At 50.1% G+C, this 11,800-nt stretch overlaps 2 protein-coding genes across 3 annotated transcripts in view; both read left to right on the plus strand.

The window, feature by feature from the left end:
• The first annotated feature begins 304 nt into the window (after positions 1-304).
• Positions 305-11,352, plus strand: PORCN (porcupine O-acyltransferase). 2 transcript variants are annotated; one of them, XM_019629654.1, is made up of 15 exons: positions 305-461; positions 1,115-1,275; positions 2,413-2,605; positions 2,825-2,868; positions 3,262-3,443; positions 3,524-3,654; positions 3,769-3,786; positions 5,056-5,070; positions 5,169-5,294; positions 5,448-5,548; positions 6,807-6,883; positions 6,974-7,037; positions 7,147-7,232; positions 8,241-8,351; positions 10,124-11,352. In XM_019629654.1, the coding sequence occupies exons 2-15, from the start codon at positions 1,140-1,142 to the stop codon at positions 10,223-10,225; spliced, it is 1,386 nt and encodes a 461-aa protein (XP_019485199.1). In that variant the 5' UTR covers positions 305-461; positions 1,115-1,139; the 3' UTR covers positions 10,226-11,352. The 2 variants fall into 2 exon arrangements, with proteins under 2 accessions (XP_019485199.1, XP_019485200.1); XM_019629655.1 differs by lacking the exons at positions 3,769-3,786; positions 5,056-5,070.
• A 185-nt stretch (positions 11,353-11,537) lies between these two features.
• The window catches only part of EBP (EBP cholestenol delta-isomerase), a 5,317-nt gene continuing 5,054 nt past the window's right edge, over positions 11,538-11,800 (plus strand). Inside the window, exon 1 of the mRNA XM_019629657.1 lies at positions 11,538-11,654. The gene's annotated coding sequence lies outside the window, so the exon portion shown is untranslated. The remainder of the gene's footprint in view (positions 11,655-11,800) is intronic.

An 11,800-nucleotide genomic window follows, 5' to 3' on the forward strand; every position in this document is an offset into this window, starting at 1 on the left:
GGGGGCACAACAATGTGAGAGGGTGAGCAGTTGTGGGAAGCGGGGTTAGGAATCTGAAGATTCGAAAGTTTCTTCTTAGATAGCCAGAGACCTCCGGACGCGAACGTTCAGGAGCTGCAACACCCAAGGCCAGAAAGGTGTGGGCACGAGCATGGTGCGCACAGACGGCCCCCGCTTCCCTCCCCCCAACGCCTTGCTCTTCTCAATCTCCCGCTCCTCCTTCCCTGGATCCTCCCGCTCCCCTCCTCCTCCGCCAGCCCCGCCCCGCTCCTGCCCTTTCATTGGCTGAGCTGGCCGGCTGGGCCTCCCTGGGATTTAAAGGGCCCGCTCGCCGCGCTGTCTTGGGAGCCGCAGCTGGTCCCGGCCTTGCGGCCTGTGGGGGAGGCTGCCCGGAGGAGGCGGCGACGGTGGCGGCGGCGGTGCGTCCCCGGCCCCCGGGACCGCGGCTTCCTTCCTGCCAGGTAGGTCGCAGGAGTGCGCACGCGGCTCCTCCGCTCCCATCCTGAGCCGGCCTCCCCGCACGGGTCTGCAGCGCGTGTTCTAGGGTCCCCTCTCCATCACCTTTCAGACTCCCCTCCTACTCTACCCCCAATCATCACCACCACCTCCCTGAAACCCCGGGGCCTTGGCAGGGCTTTGTTGGTGGCCGGGAGAGGCCGGGAGGGGTGAGATGGGGAACGCGGGGGATACAGGACACCCCCCACATCCGTACAAGGAGAGATGCGCACGGCCCCCAAGTGTCACAGGATCTTCCTCTCTGCCATCCACACAGAGTGACTCTACCTTGGAAAGCAGAGAGCCCCCCCATTTGATATATGGGACTAGAATGTACACCATTCAATCACCATTGGACCACGACTGTCACAGCATACAAGAGACATAGGTCCTTCATTTACCACAGGTCATGGGCTCTGTGTGTGCACCCAGGACACCCCCCGACACACAGTTGGTGGCTCAGTCTGATGTACCTGACACTCACACTCTCCCCTAGTCCCCCAGTACCGTGTCTCTACATGGGTTGGACAGTCCCAAACCAAAATCTGAGTGCTCGAGTCCATTCCTTGAGTATGATCTGCCCCATGGACATCCCGTCTCTGTGTCCCCACTTTGGCAGGTCTATCCATCTGTGGGGGGCCGCAATGGCCACCTTCAGCCGCCAGGAATTTTTCCAGCAGCTGCTGCAGGGATGTCTCCTGCCTACTGCCCAGCAGGGCCTTGACCAGATCTGGCTGCTCCTTGCCATCTGCCTTGCCTGCCGCCTCCTCTGGAGGCTCGGTAAGTGCTTGCCACACTGTGTGCCATCATGCCAGGCCATATTACGTCTGCCACATTCATCCATACAAAGCCACACTTTATCCTGCCACGTCTTGTGTATTGCCATGCCAAGCCAGGTGCCAACATGCCCAACCCACCGCATCCCACCAGTCCAAGCACCATTCCACTACACCACATCCTACTATGTTCAGCCACACCATGCCAAGCCATGCCTTCCAGGATTCTTGGGTTCTAGAAAGCTGAGGTTCTTGGATCTTGGGATCCTGAAGTGTCTACATCCCAAGGTTATTAGTTTCTGGAATGTTGGTGTCAAAGGGTTATGGAATCCCATAGTACCACATTACAGAGCTTGGGAATTCTGACAAGTTGAAATTTTCACATTCTAGCTTTCTAAAATGCTGGCATTCTGGATCTCTAGAATCAGGGCATGATAAGATTTTTGGATTCTAGGATTCTGGAATGTTTCTGCAATCATGGCAAACCTATATCCAAATGATAAGATTACAAGTTCCCAAGATCCCTATAGAATGCTGAGAATTTTGGAAATCTCAGATTCAAAGGTTCTACACTTCCTTTTTTCTCTTATTTTTAAATTGATGTTTTAATTTTTCCTAGGTTTATCATTTTGAAATATTTCCGTTACCAAAAAGTTAAAGAATTGTACAATGAACGCCCATATATGCATTACCAGACTCCAACTGTTAACATCTTCCCACATTAGCCTGCTCTATCTATCAATCTATCTATCTATCTGAATCACTTGAATAACCTGCTGACACTTCACTCCAAATCCTTCAGTGTGTGCCCTCCCCCCCACAAGAACATCTTCCCCCAACAGCCACAGCCTTAACCATCACCACTCAAGAAATTTAATCTAGATGCAATAATATTATCCAATACAGTTGATACTCAAATTTCCTCCAGGATTCCCCCAATTTCCTTTATAGATGTTTCTTTTCTTTAAACCCAGGCCCTGCCACCTTTCCAGCTCCCCAACACCTGTTTGGAATCCCCTGCAATCCCACCACAGTCCAATCTCTAGGCTTTTGCCCAGGCTATGCCCTCTGCCCAGGTTGTCCTGCCTTCCTGCCAGCCCACCCAACTTCCCGCTTTGTTCTCTCTTCCTCTCACCTGAAGGGTTGCCATCCTACCTGAAGCACGCAAGCACCGTTGCAGGCGGGTTCTTCAGCCTCTACCACTTCTTCCAGCTGCACATGGTTTGGGTCGTGCTGCTCAGCCTCTTGTGCTACCTAGTACTGTTCCTTTGCCGACATTCCTCCCATCGAGGCGTCTTCCTCTCCGTCACCATCCTCATCTACCTGCTCATGGGGTATGGGTGTGAGCCCTCATCCCCACACTGTCAGCAGAAGGGCGGGCGGGCCCCAGGACTGCTCCTTATGAGGTTGTTCAGGACAGGGAGGGTGAGATGTGTTCCTGGAGGAGGGAATGTGGGAAACTTCTTCTTTCTAAAGGCTATACGGGACAGGCTGAGCTTGGGCTCCCCCTGGAGGAGGGAGTCTTGGAGAATTATGCCACCTTTTTTCCTCAGTGAGATGCACATGGTGGACACCGTGACATGGCACAAGATGCGAGGTAGGTAGCCCTGGCCCTCGGACCTGCCTCAGCCCTCCTGCCCCACGCAACATCTCCTAACTCCCCCAACCCTGTCTTTCCTTCCCCACTTTTCTCCCTCATCTGGCCACGCCACTGGACGAGCAGGCCTCAGTTTCCCTTTAAGTCTGTGTCTCTCTCTACCATACCTTCCCCCACTCCCCTCTCTGTCTTTCCCATCTCATGTACATGCCTAACTCTTGAATCAGAGCATCTGCCAGTCCTGGGCCCACCTGCTCACCTTCCTGTCTGACTCTGCACCCACCTGTTCATCCTTGTACTCCTCTTTTCCTACCACCCCTTACCTGGTGCGCCCCATTCCCACATGTTGACCTGCTCTCTGCCCATCCACTTGACCATGGGCGCCACACATAGGGGCCCAGATGATTGTGGCCATGAAGGCGGTGTCTCTGGGCTTCGACCTGGACCGGGGCGAGGTGGGTGCCGTGCCCTCGCCTGTGGAGTTCATGGGCTACCTCTACTTCGTGGGGACCATCGTCTTTGGGCCCTGGATATCCTTCCACAGCTACCTACAGGCTGTCCAAGGCCGCCCGCTGGTGAGGTCTTTGGTGACTAGGTGGGCAGGGACTGTGGGAGCCACCACAGGGCAGTGTTCATGGAGCCTTGATCCCCACAGAGCCGCCGGTGGCTGCAGAAGGTGGCCCGGAGCCTGGCGCTGGCCCTGCTGTGCCTTGTGCTGTCCACCTGTGTGGGCCCTTACCTCTTCCCGTACTTCATCCCCCTTGATGGTGATCGCCTCCTTCGCAAGTGAGCACGACCTTTGAGGCCTCTGCCCAGCAGTGAGGGGGTTGGGTAGGGATCTGGGGCCTCCCCAGCTCTGAGCCTGTCTCTTAATCTTCTGTCTGTCTTCTGTTACTACAGCAAGAAACGCAAAGCCAGGTAAATGAAGGCAGGTGGTGAGGGCAAGTGGGCTAACTGGGGTGGGGGTGTAAAGTCTGACTGATTGGCTCTGTTAAGTCTGAGACCATCTAGCCCATGACTAGACAGAGAATGAGTGTCTGTCTGTGGCTGTTGTTTGGCCAAGACTGGCTCTGTGACTGTGTATGACTGACACTCTGACACCTCTGTGTATAGCTGTCCATCTGTTCTGCTGTTTCACCATTAGAAGCAAGTTATATGACTACAACAGGGAGTGACAAGTATGTGTTGGTTGGTGATGCTGCCCTGTCTGTGACTCTGACTAGGGGTGTGTATGGGTTGTTTGCCTATCAGCCACTGACTCCCTGTGTGGGACTGGAGTTCTGGCTGTCTGGCTGTGTGCCATTGTCAACAATGGGGTATGTGGCTGTCATTGGGTAAGGTAAGGTTGGCTTGTCTGTAACTCTGGCTGGGTATGGGTCTGACTGTATTGTGTTGTATGCCTGTATGTGATGGATTCTGCCTGTGGGTCTAACGTCTCTGGTTGTGTGGTATTGTTGACCCTGAGGTGTTGTGACCAACCCTGTGCCTGTGCCTGTCTATAGGAGCAACCATCAGCCTCTCATGTGACTATAGGATTCCTTCTGGCTATTTGATTGTATGACCCCCTCCCCTACTCAGTGGCCACTGATTGTGTCTGATGCTGAATGAGGCTCTGGAAGGTAGAGTGACTTGCCCAGTGTTACCCAGCGAAACAGCCAGGCATTAATCCCAGGCCTGATTCCAGAACCAACGCTTTTTCCAGTGTGGGACTCTGCCTGTTTTTTACCGTGTCTATTATATGACTGACAGGATGACTATCTTGAGTGAAGACTTGTTTATGTGTGCATAGCAAGGTGCTCGATGGTCTCTGTGCCTAACTAAAGGACTTTTGTGTGCCTTATAGTCACTGAGTCAGGTTAGAGAGCTGCAAGGCTGCACGTCTGACAGTATTTGTATCTGGCCATGTGGCTGTTGTCAGGGTGTAGGGCTGTGAGATTGGCCTCTGATGGTGGCTGGGTCTGGATGTCTGGCCACGTAAGACTGTGGGACCGTGTCATATTATAGAGCAACTCACACATCCATTTGAGCCCCATGAAACTGACAGTGTATGTATGTGTGTGACTATCACAGTGTACCTTTTTGCCACCATGTTTCTGTCTTGTCTTAACAACTCATGCCAGCCTCCTGGGCCTCTCTGATTCTCTTTCCTTTCTTCTCTGCTGCCTTCCTGACCCCCGGGGGCCTTAGGGGCACCATGGTAAGGTGAGTCTACAAAGTGGGGCTAGGGATGTTGACACATGGTGGGGTGTCATACCGGACCCTGGGCATGATGCCTCTCCCATCTGCTCCTTTCTCACCAGGTGGCTGCGAGCCTATGAGAGTGCTGTCTCCTTCCACTTCAGCAACTATTTTGTGGGCTTCCTGTCCGAGGCCACAGCCACATTGGCGGGGGCCGGCTTCAACGAGGAGAAGGATCACCTGGAATGGTGGGGAGGGCTGGGGCCCCCCTCTCCCACAGGGTGCTGCCTAGAGCAGATGCAGGGAGGAGGGAAGTTGCTCCCCGGGGAGGAAATAAGACAAAAAGGTGGCAGTCAGATAGGTAGAGATCTAAGATGAATTTGCATCTCTTTTGCCCACAGGGACCTGACAGTGTCCAAGCCACTGAACGTGGAGCTGCCTCGGTCCATGGTGGAAGTTGTCACAAGCTGGAACCTGCCCATGTCTTATTGGCTAAATAACTGTGAGTCACCAAGTCACCGCTCCAAGAGTTGGGAGTCCTCACCCCAGCCCTTTCATACATTCAAACAGTAAACATTAACTGAGAACCTAGAACCTACTGTGTGCTAGGCACTGAAGGTACTGCAAGGAAAAAACCCCCACCAATTCCCTGCCTCATGGAGCTGGCATTTTTGTAGAGGGGAGCAGATAATAAGAGAAAAAATACACAATAATTTAAGTGGTGATAAGTGCAATGGTAATAATAATAATAATAATAATAATAATAATAATAATAATAAAGGAAAGATGATCTGGGAGTATTGGCAGTGGGGGTGGGAGGTTGCAATTTTAAATAGACTAGCCAGAGCAAGTCCCATGGAGGTAACATTTGAGCAAAGACTTGAAGAAGGTGAGAGAAAAAGCAATGTGAATATGTGGGGAAGGAGATTAACACATGGAGGGAACAGCCATTGCAAAGGCACTGAGGCAGGAGAATGCCTGGCAAGTTTGAGGAGACCAGTTGTGCAGGAGCAGAGAGAGCGAGGGGGCCAGTGGCAGGAGGTGAGGTCAGAGAGGTATCAGGGGCCTGGTCCTGTAGGGCCACATTGGCCACTGGGAGGACTTTGGCTTTTTCTCTGGAAGCTAGAGCCACAGCGTGGATATGAGCAGAGGAGGGCCTTGGGCTGACTTGGGTTGTAACAGGACCCTCTGGCTGCTGTGAGGAGACAGGGAGGGGGCAAAGGCGGAAGCAGTGAGGAGGCCATTGCATAGTCCAGGCCAGCAATGGTGGCAGCAGCAGTGGACATGGAAAGGAGAGGTCGGATTCTGGATAAATTCTGATGGTGGAACTAACAGGATTTGCTGAGTTTGGCTGTGGGAGTGGGGGAAGGGCAGATGAAGGGTGATTCTGAATTTTTTGCCCTAAGGAACTGGAAGGGTAGAGTTGACATTGACTGAACTTAGGGAGATTGTGGGAGGAGCAGGTTGGAAGGGAAATCCAGGAGCTAAATTTTAGACATATGAAGTTTGAGGCCATTATAAAGACTTTGTCCACAGCTATGTACAGTGTCAGAGATGGGTAGTAGACTTGTTGGGGTTATCACATTGTGAGGTGTGTAAATGTCTAATCACTATGCTGTTTTGTACTCCTGAAACTAATAAAAAAAAGACTTCATCCTGGGGGTTCCTACAGGTTGTGGGTATCCTCACCCTGCCCTGTTTCCCCCAAGCAAGGGCAGAGGGAAATCTTGGGACTCTTAACCCACATCTCTCCCCTCCAGATGTTTTCAAGAATGCTCTCCGCCTGGGAACCTTCTCGGCTGTGCTGGTCACCTATGCAGCCAGCGCCCTCCTGCATGTGAGCAGGGTGGAACGGGATCAGGGAGGAAGCCGGGTGGGTGTAGCCAAGGCCTCCTCTTCACTTACCTCATTGCCTCCTGCACCCCAGGGTTTCAGCTTCCATCTGGCAGCAGTGCTGCTGTCCCTGGCGTTTATCACTTATGTGGAGCACGGTGAGTGGAGAGCCCAGTTCAGCAGACTGGATGGAAGGTTGCTGGGGGGGCTGGACCCACTGTCTCCTGAAGCTAACCTGACCCCCTTACCTCCCTACATCTGCCCCAGTCCTCCGGAAGCGCCTGGCTCGGATCCTCAGTGCCTGCGTCTTGTCAAAACAGTGCCCACCAGACTGTTCACACCAGCATCGTTTGGTGAGGGTTCAGCCTGGGTAACCTCGTGCCCTACACTCACCCTCAAATATGTTATTCTGTCTCCATCTTATATCTGTCTCAGGGTGCCCAGCTTCCTCTTGTAGTGCCTGAGCCACCCCTGTAACCTCACCTCTATTCACTGGCATCCATCTCTCTAACAAACATTTATCAAGTACCTGTTGTATACACACCTGGCATTCATGTTCCCAGTAAACACTTATTGAGCACCTGCTGGTACCAGGCACTGTTTCAGGTGCTGGAGACACAGTGGTGAACAAAAGAGAACAAAGTCCCAGCCCTCTGGGACAAACATTTTAACAGGTGAGACAGTAAATAAAAACTAAGTCAGTAAAGTATAATAATTTGTTAGATTGTGATTAGTGCCAAGGAGGAATATAAGGGAAGGGGAAGGGGAAGTATGAGGGGGTGAGTGGATTCAATTTTAAACAGGGAGGTACCTTTCGAGTTCTTTACCTGAAGGAGTTAAGGGTTGGAAGCATTCCAGGCAAAGGTAAGAACCAGTATAAAGGCCCTGAGATGGGAGAGGGCCTGGAATATTTGAGGAACAGCAAGGAGGCCAGAGTGGCTTGAGCAGAGTGAGCAAGGGGGAGGGCGGTGGGCCCTGTAGACCATGCTTTTGTTTGTTTATTTGTATTTTGTTTGCAATAAGAAGTACAAAAAACCTCAGGTTTGCCTCCCATCTGACAACTGATGTTTATCACCAGAAACCCCCAACTCAGCCCCACTAGTCTTCCCCCTCTGCCTTAATATTTGCATCTCTCCCAACCTGAATGCCCTCAATGCTAACAGTGCCCTCATCCCTGGATAACCCTTGAGCTCCCATAAGAGGATCTGAACCATCTCTTTTCTACCCCGGGGGGTGCCTTGGACAACCTCATTTCTGGGACCCACTGTACTTGGTGTGTCTCCCTGGGCTCCCCTGCCCAGGTGAGACTGGGAGACAGCGAGTAGGTCCAGCTAGCAAGTATATCCATCTGTCCCCCGCAGGGCCTAAGGGTGCGAACCTTAAACCTGCTTTTTGGGGCCCTGGCCGTCTTCCACCTGGCCTACCTGGGCTCCCTGTTCGATGTCGACGTGGACGATACCACAGAGGAGCAGGTGAGGTGGGGTCCTGGGCTGGGGATACCCAGGGATGTGCCACCTGCTCATGGGAAACATGAGGACAGAGTGGGGAGCTAAGGCATAAGGACCTGTGTTGTATGTCTCTAGTTTGTGCAGCCAGTACTCCTCTGTCCTTCCCCATTGTCCCGCTGGTTGATTCACATTGTTGGGTCTTTTATTTGGGTGAAGTGTGCAAAATATTTTACTTATAAAATTTATTTTATAGAGATGGAGTGCAAAATCCAGGTTTTACTTTTTTTTAATTAATCATTTCATCATATTTTTGTTTAGGTAGAATTTGCAAGGTTTTTTCCTTATTTAATTTTTTTAAAAACATTTTTATTCAGGTTGAGTGTGTAAATTCTGGATTCTACTTTAAAATGTATATTAAAATGTATATACTACTTTTATTCATGTGAAATATGTGCATTCCAGATTTTACTCCTTTTCAAGTGAAAAACAATTTTTAAAATATGTATTCTTATGACTCTTACAGGATCTAGGCTTATGCTTCTCTTTTAAATTTTTTAATTAAAAATAAAACTATTTTATATTATTTTCATCATTAAAAACAATTTTAAATTTTTATTCAGGTTGAATGTGCAAAATCTGGGTTTTGCTACTTTTTAAATAAATTTTTATCTTATTTAATTAAAACATTTAAAAACAGTTAATGTATATCCCATGATTCAAAAACAAAACTATATTGAAGATATTCGGGGGAAAGTCTTGCTCCTACCATCTACCCACTGCCATCTTCAGGTAACCACTTTCATTCATTTGATTAAAATATCCTTCTAAAATGTAAGCATAATAAGCAAATATAAAGATGTATTTTAATTCCCTCCTCCTGGTTTTTACCCTAAACGTAACTCATGAATGACACTGTTCCACATGTTGCTTTTTTCACATAATAATCCTTGAAAATCTTCCACATTAGTACAGAGTGTCCTAATTCATTTTTTCCATTGTGAGGATATGACACAATGTAGTTTGTTCCTTATCAGGGGACACCCAGGTGATTTCCCATCCTTTCCTATTAAAAATGACGCTGCAGCAAGTAATACCCTCGTCCCCCTGTGGATATACACAGGTGCAGACAGAGCTGTAGGATCCATTCTTGATAGTCAAAATGGAGAAATTACCTTTTTTGCCCTTCCACCAGTAGTATGTGAATGTGCCTGTCACCCCACTGAGTGCCTCAGACTTCCTGGATGTGTTTGCCAGTTTGAGAGAAGGAAGATTATGAGTGAGGCCATACATTTAAAAGCTATTTGGGTGTGTTTTTTTTCCTTTACAGAGAATGGCCCCTCACCTCCTTTGCCAATTTTTGTCTTTTTTAAAAATCAATTTCTAAGGCCGGGCGAGTGGCTCAGTTGGTAAAGGACTCACTCAAGAGTGTGAGCTCTGAGCAACAGGGTTGCTGGTTGGATTCTTGGCCCGAGCTGAGCTGCCGCTGAGCTGCCAACAGGAAGCAGGATGACTCAGCTTAAAAAAAATCAATTTCTAGGAGCTCTTTATTTATAAGGCAGAGTACAGAGTACAGGTCAGAGGGTGGGATTGTCTTGTCTTATTTTTTAAATGATTTTTAAAGAAGAAAACACAAAATAAAAAAAAACATTAAATCTGCTTACCTTTTATATGTACCCAGTATCTTTGGGGCCTTACCTAGGGTTACCATGGAGTCACAGAAATGAGCAAAAGATGGATTTTCCTGAGCACTTCTTTGTTCTTGCTGAGTGGGACCATCACTTCTTTCTCTTCCACAGGGCTATGGCATGGCATACACTGTCCACAAATGGTCAGAGCTCAGCTGGGCCAGTCACTGGGTCACTTTTGGATGCTGGATCTTCTACCGTCTCATAGGCTGAGACACATGTGTGGACCCTCACAACTCCCTCCAGATCCCTCCTCAGGGTGCCAGCTCTGATGGAGGATGAGGGAAGGCCCTCTAATTCTTGACCCCTCTCCATCCTTGCTCCAACTCTCCTACACATACATGCGTGCACACACACACACCATTTTCCATCCCTGTCAATCCCCACCCTACCACAAGGCAGGAAGGGATGGTCCCTGCTGGGGCCTAGGGGTGGTGGATGATTGGGGGAAGCAGAGATGGGGAGATCCAGGGCCTCCCTGCCTTCTTTCTCCCTTTTTATATACAGTTTATTATTGCCAAATAAAAGTAGGAAATATACAAAAGGCTCTTTCTTCACTGTTCAGTGGGAAATAGAAGTGAGTGAGGAAGGGGGCACAGCATGGATAAAGATTTGGAAGCTAGAAACCATGAAGAGGGAGCACACTGTGGTTGGGTCATGCTAATTTATTATTCACGATTGGAGATGAGCCCCAGGATGGCACTGCTTAATTTGAGTGGGGCCAGGACAGATTGGATAGTTGAATGTGGAGAAGGCCTGATACTAATTGGCTGGGAAACTGAAGGATCCCCATTCTGACTTGTTGCTCTGAGTCGGGCAGAGAGGAGGGAAAGTAAGAGTTGATGCATACTGGTCCTTAGCACTGAGGGTTGTAAGTTGTAATTAGACACAAGGTCTGGGATAGGTCTGGGTTCCGAATTTGGTCGGGGTGCCCAGTGGCTTAGAGTGAAAGAGTTTTGATTGGTTGGTTCTTTAGAGTTGGCACAGGGAAATAGTCTCCATGCCAACTGGGCAGCAAGGCTAAGGGGCCTGCGTTTTGATTGGTTCTTCTGACTTCAAGTCAGGAGATGTGAGGATGATCACTGAGAAGTTCTGAGCGCTGAGGTAGAGAAGGTGAAGGCATAGTATACAAGATGTGATGTTAGTATTAAGTTTCGTTGTGCATTCAGGCATTAGAATTGAAGGTTAGTCTGAGAACTGATTAATTGCTCTTAGAAAATTAGGGCAAAGATGCGAGCACGTGGCACAGTGTTGCTTCAACAGCAGATCAGAAGGACGAATACCCTATTTATGATATGACTGACTGATAAGGGGATAGGGAAATTGAAGCCAAGACTCGCTGCAGGTTGGCCTCGGGCCGAAAACGCCCACCAACTTGGGCAATACCAGCCTTCACCCACCTCCTGACTCAGGCTCAGCCAACAGCAAAAGTGGCACCACGCGTGAGGGCGGGGCTGGCGGCACACAGAGAGCTTTTATTGGTTGGGATCGGCACCGGCCGCCTTCTCAGCCCCTCCATTAGCCAACTCCGTAAGATGAGGAAACAGGGGATGGGTCTGAACTAGGGCTGATTCTGAGCCAGCAGGCGAGCCTCAAGAAAGTCAAGACCCTGTGGGAGAGGCCGCCGAGACCGCGCCGCTGGGTGAGTGCCCTCTGCCAGGCCTGCCACTCCATCCCCTAGCTCACCATTGCTAAACAGCCAGCCATCTGCGCGCCTGCGCGAGACCCTTCTCCCTCCACCCCGCCACCCCCCCCAATCACCACCACCACGCGCCTGCGCGAGACCCC

The sequence above is a fragment of the Hipposideros armiger genome, unplaced genomic scaffold, assembly GCF_001890085.2.
Source record: "Hipposideros armiger isolate ML-2016 unplaced genomic scaffold, ASM189008v1 scaffold_862, whole genome shotgun sequence".
Classification (NCBI taxonomy): Eukaryota; Metazoa; Chordata; class Mammalia; order Chiroptera; family Hipposideridae; genus Hipposideros; species Hipposideros armiger.

Coding starts and splice junctions, on each gene's coding strand:
- PORCN (XM_019629654.1), top strand. CDS start 1,140: ATGGCCACCTTCAGCCGCCAGGAATTTTTCCAGCAGCTGCTGCAGGGA. Junction 2,606..2,824: donor CTCATCTACCTGCTCATGGG/GTATGGGTGTGA, acceptor TTTTTTCCTCAG/TGAGATGCACATGGTGGACA. Junction 2,869..3,261: donor GACATGGCACAAGATGCGAG/GTAGGTAGCCCT, acceptor CGCCACACATAG/GGGCCCAGATGATTGTGGCC.